Source organism: Phalaenopsis equestris, unplaced genomic scaffold, assembly GCF_001263595.1.
Source record: "Phalaenopsis equestris unplaced genomic scaffold, ASM126359v1 Scaffold000002, whole genome shotgun sequence".
Classification (NCBI taxonomy): domain Eukaryota; kingdom Viridiplantae; phylum Streptophyta; class Magnoliopsida; order Asparagales; family Orchidaceae; genus Phalaenopsis; species Phalaenopsis equestris.
The window spans coordinates 41,790,126-41,803,366 of NW_018164444.1; the positions used below are offsets into that span (position 1 = coordinate 41,790,126).

Genomic DNA, 13,241 nt, shown 5'->3' on the forward strand with positions numbered 1-13,241 from the left:
ATCCCACTCCAAGTCTATAACCATGTCTTGAAGGTCCGGTACTTGATTTCTACCCACTCTGAGCCACCACTAAACTCCAGTTTTTTTACGAGTAAGGAGATGAATTCTTTATTTCTCATAAGCTCTTTGAGAGTGGCATCCAACAAATCTTTCACACTCTCTGAGAGGGTCACATGGTAAGCAAACGACAGTTCTGTCGACATTCACTGATCAATAGCACTCTCGGTGCTTCATTTTTGGGGTCACATTAGTAAGACCGAAACTCTCCTTTGCAATCCTTTCATCCTCCAAGTATGAAAGCATATGAATAAACGTCAGAGCCAACTGAATCCCTTTTAAAATCAAGGATAGGATCATATCTAACATCATCCAAATATTCACAAGATTAGTTGTTCTACCTCTCAGAGTCAAACAATCAATGGCAGATCCAGGTGCAGATAGGGGAAGTTTAATATCAACTTCAAAAAACTTCAAACCTCCAATCTCCATTTCTGATGGACCTACTCGAATTAACTCCGTCAGTGTAGTAAGATTAAGAAACAAAGAATTGTGCAACAAACATGGCATCTTGAAATGAATAATTTTATATATGAAGAATAAGACAACAACACACACCAATTTATAAAGGGAAGTATTGACTCTCAATCCTACTTTCTAAATTCCCTTGCCAAGAAGTGAATCCCAATAAAGCATGGGTTTTTATAGACAAAAATATAAAGAATTCTTATTCTCTTATTTTTCTCATAACTCCATATTAAAAAGACAAGAGAATTCGAAAACTAAATATGTACAGTAAAAAGTTACGGATCGAGCCAACTAAAGCAAGAAAAAGATGTGAGCCACGTAGTCAGGGGCCTCGGTGACCAAACAATAAAATCAGTTGAATAGACTGGGTCGATCACCTTTTCATATGGAGCTAGAAAAGTAGTGAGAGTCATGCCATCCAAGAAATCAATAGGGAAGGTGCGACTGAACAGCAGGTAAGCAAACCTCAATGTCAGGAGACCATGCCCCGATCTCAAGTGACTAACTCAGGCCTCTCGTAAATGACTAATAGGCAGATCAAGCAAAATTAATGCCCGATACCAAGCTGCGAATACCAAGATCTATGATCGAGCAATCTAAGATTGGGGTCGGTCAGCTCAAGCTGAATGCAAGCAATGCTAGCTATCCCATGTTGAATAAGAATCTCACGTCGGTCGAAAATTATCAAGTAGTAACAATCATACAAGGTCCCACTTGGGAACCTTTTTGTAGGATTTTCTTTTATTCAAAATAATGTAACGATTCTTCCCTTTGTAAGAGGGGCAAACTCCCATAAATAAGAGATACTGTATAGCAAAAAGGGAGCCTCTCTCTCTTGACTCTATTAAAGAATCTTGGTCAAACCTTAAAGAATCCATTTTCTGTCACAGAATCTCTCCTCTCTGCCTTTGTTCTATCCCTTGGGTGTTATTCTAGGATAAATTTGGGTTCAACAATTAAAATTCAAAAATTTTTTCTTTAAAATAATAAAAATGCTCAAGAAATGATATTTTACATTTTATATCAAGTTATTTTTCATTAATTATCTCATAAATGCTCATCTAATTTGTCATTTCATTATAATACTCACTTTAATTAATTTTTTTTTCTATTTCATACTAAACAAGCTATCACATGAGTCAACTCGAAATCGTAAAGCTCGAGCTCTAGCTCGAACTAAATTAATTAATCAAACCCAAGCTCAAGCCAAGGGTGGCTCAAGCACCACTCAACTCATTTACACCCCTGACCTTGATGTAGCATAATTAGGTCAGACTAAGCTTGCATATGAATTATTGATTCAAAGATAATGGTGACAGATTAAGGATCCACAATATCTTGACTTGTGATGTAAATAAAATAGGCAAAGATTATTAGGAGGTCCAAGGTCTTATCAAGAAATCAAATTTGGTTTGGATCAATGTTTTTCAATTGTTTACATGGAATTATGTGATTGCTTTGCATGATAGTCTTTTCAACATGAGGTGTTGGTTTATCTGATAAAAGTATGGGAACATTGCATTTCTCTTCCCCCTTCCTTCTCCAATCAAGCAATTTGACAACTCCATCTGCTCTGAGAAACAATGGGGCCATAGTAATAACATCAACTCATAAGATCAATGTTATTTTGATTTCAATTGTTGTAGACAAATTTGAGCACATGTTCCTGCTTAGCTCTGTGGAACTCAAATTTAACATGAGTTAAATATGAGCTAATTTCAAAAGAATTAATATAAATAAATAATCAGCCGAACAGAAAAACATTTTACTTATTTGCTAATAAATTAGTAATTTTATAAAACATAGTGCACAATACAAGATCTAGCAATTGCCTATTTATATTCAACTCATTTAAAAATAGATGTCAAAACATATATTCATATTTGGCTTATTTAACGAATACATTGAATAAGGGCTTCTAAGGAGCTAAACACGAGTTATTTACATACGACGAGTTTTTTTTTTATAGCGCAAGTTTCATCATTTTTTTAATTTTTTAATTTTTTTTTTTTTAAATCACTCTCTAACTCCTTGAGATAATGAACTGAAAGATTGAAAGGTTTAAAATTTAAGAGTTAGGATGAAATTGAGTTGAGATTTGAATTGAATAATAGAATGAAAAAAAATAATAATTTAGTATAATTCAAATGATATAATAATGATACAATAATGATATTTAACCAATTGAATTTACAATATTTTGATTTAAGGCGCTTAATTCATGAATATTTTGAATAGGACTCTAGTCAAAATTTTTAAGATTTGATATTTTAATTATTTTATCTATTTTTTTAACATAAATCTTATAATTCTAGTCATTTGATTAAAAGAAGAAAAAATAAAAAGTAAACAAAATTAGAACTATTTTTGGTTGATTTTGGGCGGAAGCTATGTTGGACATTCATGGTTGAACTGAACGAACAAGCGATATGGTTCGGTTTTGAAAACTAGAGAACTCAACTGAAATGAGGTAGCCACACATAAGCTTTCGCCTATCTTTTATTAGTAATATTTAAAGTAAAAATGAAGAAAATAAAACTAGCAAAATTCATAAATCACATAGGTCATTCTCTTTGACAATACATATCTATCAACTTACAAATTCAAGGCATTGGATAAAAGTCATTATCAATATATAAGGAAAGAGAAGCCTATTTCTTGATCCCATAAGCATCTCAACATACTTATGCAATGAGCTGGAAGGGATGAGATGGTCTAATAAGTATCACTTGAATCCATTTTCAAGTGAGATTAACTTAAATATTTGGTGAGGGGATATAATCATATTCTAAAAATTTAAGCTAATGAATATTAGGACATCAGAACATGAGGATTAATAATAGATATTCTCTAAAATAATATGTATGGCTACATGCTTCTAAAATAATATGTATGGCTACATATAAGAAAATAAAGAGATTGGACATCAAATTCTCTCTATTTTGGAGTATTTGGACATCAATCAATGAAACAAAATAAAGCATCACTTGCTATTTTCCCATTCGTTATTCTTGCGCTTGTTTTATAGTTGACAATAACAACAACAAAGCCTTAGTCCCACTATGTGGGATCGGCTACATGAATCATTTTTCTCCTTTGCGTCCTATTTAGTGTCATATTTTCATTTAGTTCTAATAAATTAAGATCATTTTTTATACAATAAGCCCAACTCTTCCTAGGTCTACCTCTGCCTTTCTTAACATAAGTCGAATCTAAAACATCTACTCTCCTAATCAGATCCTCAGATAGTTGACAACATTCTAAGAAATTTTACTAGCTTAAAAAAATATTTCATGCTCAAATGCATAGCAAATTGATTAGAAATTAAATAAAAATTCTAATAAATTGGGTTTCAGTGCTTACTCCATCCAAAAAAAAAAATTCCCGACAACTTTTTTGAGATCTTTAACACACGATTATGCAAAAGGAAAAAAATCCCATAAAAAGAATAATTTTGCATGCCATAATTCACAACTACGTAAGAAAAAGGGGCACCAGTTCAGTCTTGAAAAGTTTGCAATGCCTGATAATAATAATTAGTCATGCCTAGCATGTTATACAACAGAACTTACCAACAGCAGTTTTGAAACAAGGAAATACATGAGCTTACCTGCCTATAATACAGCATTGACAGATAACCTGCACCAGCGGTCCACGATAGCAACGTTTTATCCAGCTTCAACATCGTTCGAAGGTTTTTTTACTCGCTTTGCTTTGCCTTCAACAAGGCCTTCATTTTGTAAAGCGCTTCGTGAACTTCATCAAAATAAGGATTAGTAGCCTTCTTTACATTTTCAACCCACTGCAATATCTTTGGGTGAGGTCTGAGTATTCTCTCGCGATCTCCCTCGCGCCAAAGCTAATTTAACAGTGCAAAAATTGTGAAATAGGGAGATGAGATGGTGTAAATAGCAAAATATCTCAAAACTAACTTTTGATTTTTTCATAAATAATAAAATGTGTGTTCTGAGAAATATAATAGCACATCACAATGATTGGTCGATAAGGTTTGCATCATTCTCAATATTTTAGTTGAAATGCAAGTAATTCATATTAAAAGAGAGAGAACATCCTATTTAGGAATTTAAATTTAAAAGTCTTAAATGAGTTATTTTCTTTCGTTTTGATATTTATGAATCCCAAAAAGGAGAGAAAAGCTTTTCCACATAAAGCCTGCTAATGACTCATCCACTTTAGCATTTTCTCTTTTGTGTGTTTTATAGTATACTGAAAAGATGAGAGAATAATATCATACCTATATATAAGTAGTTAAGCAAAAATTGCATTCTAAGTATGCTGAAGATATGCATTAGCTAAAATTACTTTGGAGAGAGTTGCCATCCATGAATAAATTGAGGCCAACTCAAATCCCCCATTCAAACTCTCTTAGAAACAAAATACACTTCTCTAAGGGTTTGTTTGGGACAGTTGCAGCTTATTAAAAAGCTGTGACAGGAAGCTACTGCGGAGAAGCTGTCTGTTTGCTTTTTGTAGTTTCGAAACAGTTGTGTTGCAGTTGTTTCTGAACAAACGACTTTTCTACCCATGTACTATAGTGTTGTTTATAACATAATTGTTCATTCTAACACACTCTATACTTGAAAGTAAACATCTTGTTTGAACGTTACAAAATAAAAGCATACACCTCACAAAACTGTGAGTAACATGAGAATCAAAATTAAAAAAAATAACTATTAAACTAACAATTAATAATATGATAGTATTCTTTTTAAATGCACTTGGTTTATGTCATGAAATAAACCGTCCTACAAGGAAAGGTTTTTATCCCACATAACAGATGAACTGAGTTCTTCTGTCTTAACCATTGTGTTATAACATAAAAAGAGTTGCACGGCATAAATACTTGCCACACAATTAATTACCACAACATATTGTAATCACCACTGCCCCCATACCAACCACCACCACCTATGCACCACACTCCACCACCTCCACACCACACCACACCACACCACCACCCCGCACACCACATCCACACACCACCAAGCCCACATCAGACACCACCACCTCCACACCACATCCATACACCACACTACCATCTCCACACCACACACTACCAACTTCACACCAAACACAACCTTCTCCGCACCACAGACCATCACCTACAAACCACACCACCACCCCAAACACCACATCCACACACCACACCAATGCCTCCACACCACAGTTCACCAAGACCACACCAAACAAATAGTAGCATCAGATTTTAAAAGCCCAAGAGAAACACTAAAATCAAAATATAAACAAGAGAAAGCTCACCATGTCATGTGAGCTTCTTTAACTATGGAATTCAACAAAAATGAAGTATTCACAGAGAAATATATCATTTTTGATCCATGAAATCAAAGGGCATAGCATTGTTATTACACAACATCATCATTCATCCATTTTTCAAAATATTCACAACAAAATATACAAGCACCTGAAACATGGCTATTTTTTTTAGCAAAATCTATCACCATCCATCCATACTTTATGAAAACAAAATATACACAACACCCAAAACATTGTTGTTAAAAAATGCAAAACCATCTTACAACAATTTTTTAAATTTTTACTCAAATATCAAATTTCATGATAAATTCCCAATCCAAATTGATAACATATAAAGCAACCAAAACATTGTTGTTAATAAATCCACCACAATCTATCACACACTTCTCAAATTCTCACTCAAATATCAAAATTCTTGATAAAATCTCGATCCATATTCATAAAATACACAACAACTGAAACATTGTTATTCAAAAATTCAACATCAACGATAACATTAGTAGATTAGTTCAAATGGAAATATAATAGTGATGGATTAATTAAATGCACACACCTTGCGGAGGCATTGGGAATTTGTATTCAAGTCGTTGAGTTGCAAATTTAAATATTTTGTTGTCGTGTGCAGTTCTTTCCCAACCAACCATCACAAATGTAAAACAGATGTTGAAATCGTATACTGCTAATATATTTTGTGTATCGGCTCCACACCTACCGATATTGACTATTTTTTCCTCATTCCCCACGTGTGCGTCAACATGTGTTCCATCAGTTGCTCCGATGCAATACATATTGTAAAAAAAAGACACAATTTAAGTTATTTATAAATTTTCTTTAATTTATTGAAGAACAAATAGAGAGTGAGATCTCTTAAAAAACAACATGTAACTCGGTTGCTATGAATTTCTGGTAGAGTGAGCAAAAGATGGGTCCAGTGGTTTTACGATGTTCGTAGCCATTTTAACTAAAGAGTTAACCCTGACATGGAAATACCTATTGATCGTCTCTGTAGAGTGTTGGAAATGCTCAAAAGTTGCACGATCGTGCAACAAAATGAAGAGTGTGATAGCTAGGACTTCTCGGGATGTCAATCGCGAAGAACCATGCAAACCATATTTGGATTGCAATTCGAATAACTTTTGACATCAGGAACATTTTGTGAGTCTGACTTGGATGAGCTTCCATTAGTTCATTAACCCATTTGTCACCCACGGATGACGATGAGACACAAGGTGTCTTATAAATATGTCTCTGATAGTACTCATGAATCAAACAAACTGTGCTGGTAATGATTGTCGCTTGCTCAACCATCTTTATAATCTCCTCATTTGGTGGCTTCATTTGTTTGAAAGAATAATGTTAAGCTTATTTCAAAAGAGCATGTTATTCTCAATGCAGGAAAATGCTTAAATTGCGTGCAATGAAAGTATTTTAACTATGAACATCCACAAATAATCAAAAGTCAAAAATAGTAAACACAAGGAATAGTTTACAATAGAAATGTCAAATAGTCACTCTGTTATAGTAGCACCAAGTAAAAAATATATATATACATGACATCTAACTAGTTTGACTCTTGAAAAAATAACGGAGGTAAGGAATCCTCCATTCAGGGAGCAGCAAGAAGAAAGCCTCTCGCTTGTTTCGATCCTCTAGAAGTTTTACGGCAAGTAAGTAGTAGTGCATGTCCTCAAAAATTTCTGAAATTGAGTCAAGTAGTTCGACATCTGTCATTGTTGAGTATGCATGGAGAGCAATGCGAGCACTTGAAGTAATGTTGATGCAGTTTGTCGCCAGCTGTGATATCTTCAGGAAGAAATTACTTTCTTTTTTCTTTTCTGCGCTGGGTGTAGGTCGATTGGAGTGATTGTACTTCCCCTGCTCCCTTTCTTTTGGTTGTTCCTCGTAGACTTGGAATATCCACTGCAACGAGATTTTTTGAAGTCATTTCCCGACACGAGATATTACCTCCTTGACTTTGAGTGCAACGGCTAAGTGATTAGAGGGAGGAATAAGCTCTTCAACAAAAGACACTCGTTATTATACAGTGTTATTGAGAGAGCATTCAGTGTATGGAATAATAAGTGGGTCATACTTTGAGATATGCCTACATATTTTAAAAAATAGGTGAAGAAAATTGTTGCAATGACTGCGCTCCATAATTTTTTACGGAGGCATCCATACCGAGATGATATCGATTTCAGGGTCTAAAAGATGATCCTACCAACATGCCTAAGGAAGCTAACCAACATCAAGCCGGAACTTCAGTGCAAGAGGAGGAATGTAGGAGGAACGAGTACTACACTTCTGAGAAAGAAGGCGTCGAGGAGATGTTACAGTTGAGAGGAGATTATTGATGCTTTCGTGAATACAACGACCTTACTCGTGCAACATCACCTAGTTATTTTGTAGTTGATGATTCATATTTTATCTCTATGTTTTTTTCTTGATGTATTTTTCCAAAATATATATAACAACCTGTGTTGCACCTTTCTTTTTTTTTTGCACAGATAAACTTTAATTCTTAATTTTAAAACTCCTTATATATTTTTAGAATTTCTTAAATGTTGTATTAAATTAATTTTTTTAATTAGAGCAATATTGTATTATAATAAAGAGAAATATGAGCTCAATATCATCAAGCACTTCAAAATTTCCACTCTATTATTGTGGCGATAAGTGTGTTTAGTACTAGTTCAAGAAGGAAAGCTGCTACAGGGGAAAATTTTATTCTTGTCACAGAAACAGGACTCCTCTATATTGCGACTACTTCCATTGGGTTGATGACACTGATGAGGTATCTCCAGAACACAATCAGTCGAGAAGAGATACAAGGATGGAGAGAAGAATGTCCCGAATACTTGATCATCAGGATTTCAAGACAAGCCTCATTTTAGGCTTGTTGATTATTAGTGTTATCCTCATTATTATACTCATCTGTTTCAAATAGTTAATCTTTTTTTATGTATTAGAGTATTTGGAACTAGATTGTTAGCTTTTTTAGCAGTACAACCCCTTTCTATTATTTAATTCTGAATATTCTGAAAATTGCACTTATTTCAATATATTACATGTATAAAGGCAAAACAATATTTCTCAATAGAAATAGAAGTAGCACGACAAATCTCCCAAACAGATACACACCTCCCAAACAGATACACACTTATTCACCGGACGCTAAGCAGCACGGCAAATCCCAAACAGATACACACTTATTCACCGGACGCTTTCTGACAGCTCCTAAAACTGCTTCTCCAGGAAATAGTTTCTTGAAAAAGCAGCAGCCGCCCCAAACACACCCTAAGTCATTATTTAGTTCATGATAGTTACATTATTGTTGAATAAATATCCTAGGGATAATTATCATAATTAAATAGTAATTAAGACATATTGAAATTAATAAAAACACTAATTAATCCATAATTATGCACATTATATAGTTAATTACTTATCAAAAAGTCAATAAGCACTCATTCTTGGGTTAATTATCACAAGAAATATTTAAAAATATTAACAATCTTAATTAAAATCACAAGAAAAAATTAATTAATTTAAATAATACATTAATGATCAATTTTCTTTATTAATTAATTTATTATCCCATATTTAATTATGATACTTTAATATTAATAAAATCTTTCCAAATATTTATTTATCATTGAGCTAACTAAATAAATTTATTATTATAAGGCTAACTAATAAGTTGAATACAGATTCAATTATCTTAACTAAAATCCTAAAAGGTATCCATAATATTTAATGATAAATTATCCTAAATTATTAATTAATTATTTTATACTAAATTAGCATAACTAAAAACTAAAAAAAATTATATTTATTATAATAAATCAATTTAATTAGAATATTTATTTTCTAACCAACCAAAATTAGTATTATTTTCTAATCAAAATAGCCTCAAGCATATTTTCAAAACATGCTCTTCCAAAATTTAAAAAAACAAACCATTTTATTTCCAAAGTTGAGAAAGGAATCCAAATATGGCCAAAAATGTTTACTTAAGCGCGTGTTTTTGAAAACTAAAAACAAGAAATGAAATGAATCCAAATATGGCCAAAGCTTTCTAAATGCTAGTAAAGCTAGCATACCAAAACATTCTTCACACCAGACAGATGATGGCAGGTTAACATTTCACAAAAAGTAAACTAGCTAAACCGGAACACCTATATAAGATGCAGAAAAAAAAATCACCCAAATAAATAAATAAATAGCGATGATGATAGTATTGACATGAAGAAATGGGGTCAGGACTGTCAAGAAAGTTCGAAAGTTTCATGCTTGCAAACAACTTGAGTTCAACTAAATTATGCAAGTTCATTGTGTTCATTATGTAAATAAGCAGAACACAGACAAAAGTTTTAGCCCATCCATAAATAAGCCGACACAAAATAAGATTCAACATAAGAATCCCAAACAGATGACATGAAAAATCTAGGCACCAATGCTAGCAAAATTTTGTATTGGTAGATAAATTAACACCAGTAGCAGAGGCTGTTGGCTAATAAAAATGCCAAGAAAAAATTCAGCAGTTAGAATTTTTGTAAGAAAATAGCAAAGATTGAATCGATATTTTACCTCAGATTGCGTAATTTCACAGACAAGACTAAGGTCTGCAATAGATGGTTTAGGATTTCCCAAAAAGAATTCCGCATCTCCGTTAAGCCACATGGACTCAATGATTGACAGAGAGGATGACAGAGATTTCTCAGCTTCCGCTGCAGCTTGAGGATTCATTGTACGTCCAAATTTTGGTGCCAGTACAGTGTTCATTACAAAGGTAACTGTTTTCCATGGAGTAATCATTGACAACGTAAAAGTGCTTCAATCACAAATAGAGATATCAAGCTCGAGGATCATTAGTTCGAAAGTCTAGCATATGCTTAATCGATAAGTTGAAGGCAAAAGCGCAGAAGCTGTTTGGAATAACTTTTCATTTTGATTTTTTAACTTTTAATTTTTATTTTTTATTTTATTTTGTTTATATTTTATTTGAAATAAAATAAGTACGGTATATTATAACCTGTTTAATTGTTTTAAAAAACATTTAAAATAACTTTTAGATATTTTGAAAATTTTAAAAGCAAACTAATTTTGTTTTTGAAAGCAAAAAATAAAAACATGAACTAAACAAAAATGGTTCTATAAAACAAAAAATAAAAAAACAAAAGTCATCCTAAATAAGCCCTTAGTAAACAGGTCATTTTGGGAACATCCTTCTATGCCTGTAGCTATTTAAATAGACTGCATAGGTGGAAAGTACTTTTCCCTCAGTTTTGGTCTACTACCATTGTGGATCATAATTTCCTTTGAAAAACAATCTTAAATTTGTTATTAGTTCCTCAGAAGTAGCAAATTACGTGAATTGCACTTCAGTATTTTAATCTTTAACCATTATTTTAGAGCTACTGTAGATATTTGTGATTTAATTGGATAAAAATATCCCATTTAATGAGGTATTGATTGCATTAAAAAGTCATGCCATTTACTTGAAATAACAAACTAATTTTCATCCTAATTTTAAACTTTATAGAAAATTTAAAGAAACTTAAAAGATTGCTTAGCGCTACCTAGGAAGTTATTCATATGAAAATTATACTCTAAGCGGCTGACAACGTAATACAATTGTCAAATGATAAAATAAAATGCTGAACCAAGCATACCTGAACTAACACGTAGATTTGAGTGATGCCAGTCCAAAATAGAGTTAACTTTGGCTCTACTGATAAAATCAGCAGGATACCTTCAAAAAAAAAAAAAAAAAAAAAAAAAAAAAAGCTTGAAATAAAGTTGAGGATCATAAGAAATTGTGAAGTTGCTAGTAAATTAACATTAATAGCTCATAAGAAAAACTTGTCCTATTTATGACTTATGAGGAAGCACCATTCGTAATGTCTAAAATATTAAATTGTGGGTCAAAATAAGCATGCAAAAATTGTACATTTTCTATGGAAATGTTTTCAAAGAAATCATCCTGCTTTTTATCAAATAGAGGATAAAAAAAAACAAATTTTAAAAAGAATAGATGGTAACTTTAGACAAATAAAGTGAACATCTTCTCTCCATACTTCTTCTTTTTCAAGAAAAGGACAGATAAATATCAATTTTAATTATTATTTATTATGACTGGCAGCCTTACACAGATTTCTGGGGAACTAGTAACTTCAGTTTATAATAATTTCAACTGAAAGGCTATGGGCAATTTCTCCTTACAGATCATTTCGAACATGTCAGGAAAAACATCACAAATTAAGTTGATTACATTTAAAATAAATGAGTAAGCTCCCATTATTATGTTTGTGAATATATAACGAGATATGACATGACAAGCTTGAACTACCAGTTATCCGGAACTCCTGGGGATGTCTCAGCAATATAGCGCAGGATTGTATGACTGCAAACAAAAATTTGATAAAGGTGTTAAACAATAACAATGAAAAAAAGAAAAACAAAAATTTGATAAAGGTGTTAAACAATGACAGTGAAGAAAAGATACATCCGTTGATAAAAGAACTATTATGAGTAAGAAAAGTGAAGAGAATCAGAATGTTTATTTTGAAGTATCAAAAAGCTGCATGATGATGCAAAATAATATTGTAGAATATATCCAAGAAAACGGTTAACAACTTACAGGTATAATAACGTATAATTATGAAAATACTACGAAGGTATGATGGCAGTGAATTTCACTAAAACAAACCATATTAGAGAAAATGAGTCAGTGGAATTGCGGATGATGCAAAGAAGCTTTTGTCCATGCAAAAGGCACAAAAGTAATTATACAAAATTTTAGATTACTCCATCATGTAGATTTTTTTTTTTTTAGTGAAGAAATGAAATGCATTTTTTTTAATCTCATAATAAGGCTTGAAGCATAAACAAGTTAGCTGAAAGGAAAAAATAAGCGTCAAGAGTATTGATGATCATGGCTTTCCCATTGTTATTCAAAAAAAAAAAAAAAATGAAAGCCCCTAAACCTTAATTTTGAGTAATTTAAGGGTTGTTTATTTCAGGTTTATTTATTAACCTAAACCTTTTAATTTTCCTTTTCATCAAATAATTACACATATTTTTAATTATGATTTAATAGTTCTTAAACGATGATTAATTATGATGCGTGCTAGAAAATTCGCGGCGGTAGAGTAATGGATTATCGTCTTAGCGTTGCACGAAAATGCAGCACACACTCAGATGAAAGTGAATCAAGCTGTGATCACACCAGAAATTTTTACGTGGAAAACCCGTAAAAAGGGAAAAACCACGGGGCCTTGCCCAGTTGTAAAAATCCACTATAAGATGATGATTACAGATGCCCCTTGTCCCACAGGCGGGAAAGGGTTACTAGCTTTCCACGTTATGACGTCGACTGATGACGTCCAGTAAGCGGTGGTTGACGGAGGTGAGCGATG

The 13,241-nt window shown here is 32.5% G+C and overlaps 1 protein-coding gene across 1 annotated transcript in view; it reads right to left on the minus strand.

Moving 5' to 3' along the window:
- Window positions 1-3,965: 3,965 nt before the first annotated feature.
- The window catches only part of LOC110039277 (glutathione S-transferase T1-like), a 26,233-nt gene continuing 16,957 nt past the window's right edge, over window positions 3,966-13,241 (minus strand). The window contains exons 4-7 of the mRNA XM_020744285.1: window positions 12,173-12,226; window positions 11,496-11,575; window positions 10,411-10,616; window positions 3,966-4,384 (exon numbers count right to left, since the gene is read on the minus strand). Of these exons, the coding sequence (XP_020599944.1) occupies window positions 4,226-4,384; window positions 10,411-10,616; window positions 11,496-11,575; window positions 12,173-12,226 (499 nt within the window). The 3' untranslated portion in view covers window positions 3,966-4,225. The remainder of the gene's footprint in view (window positions 4,385-10,410; window positions 10,617-11,495; window positions 11,576-12,172; window positions 12,227-13,241) is intronic.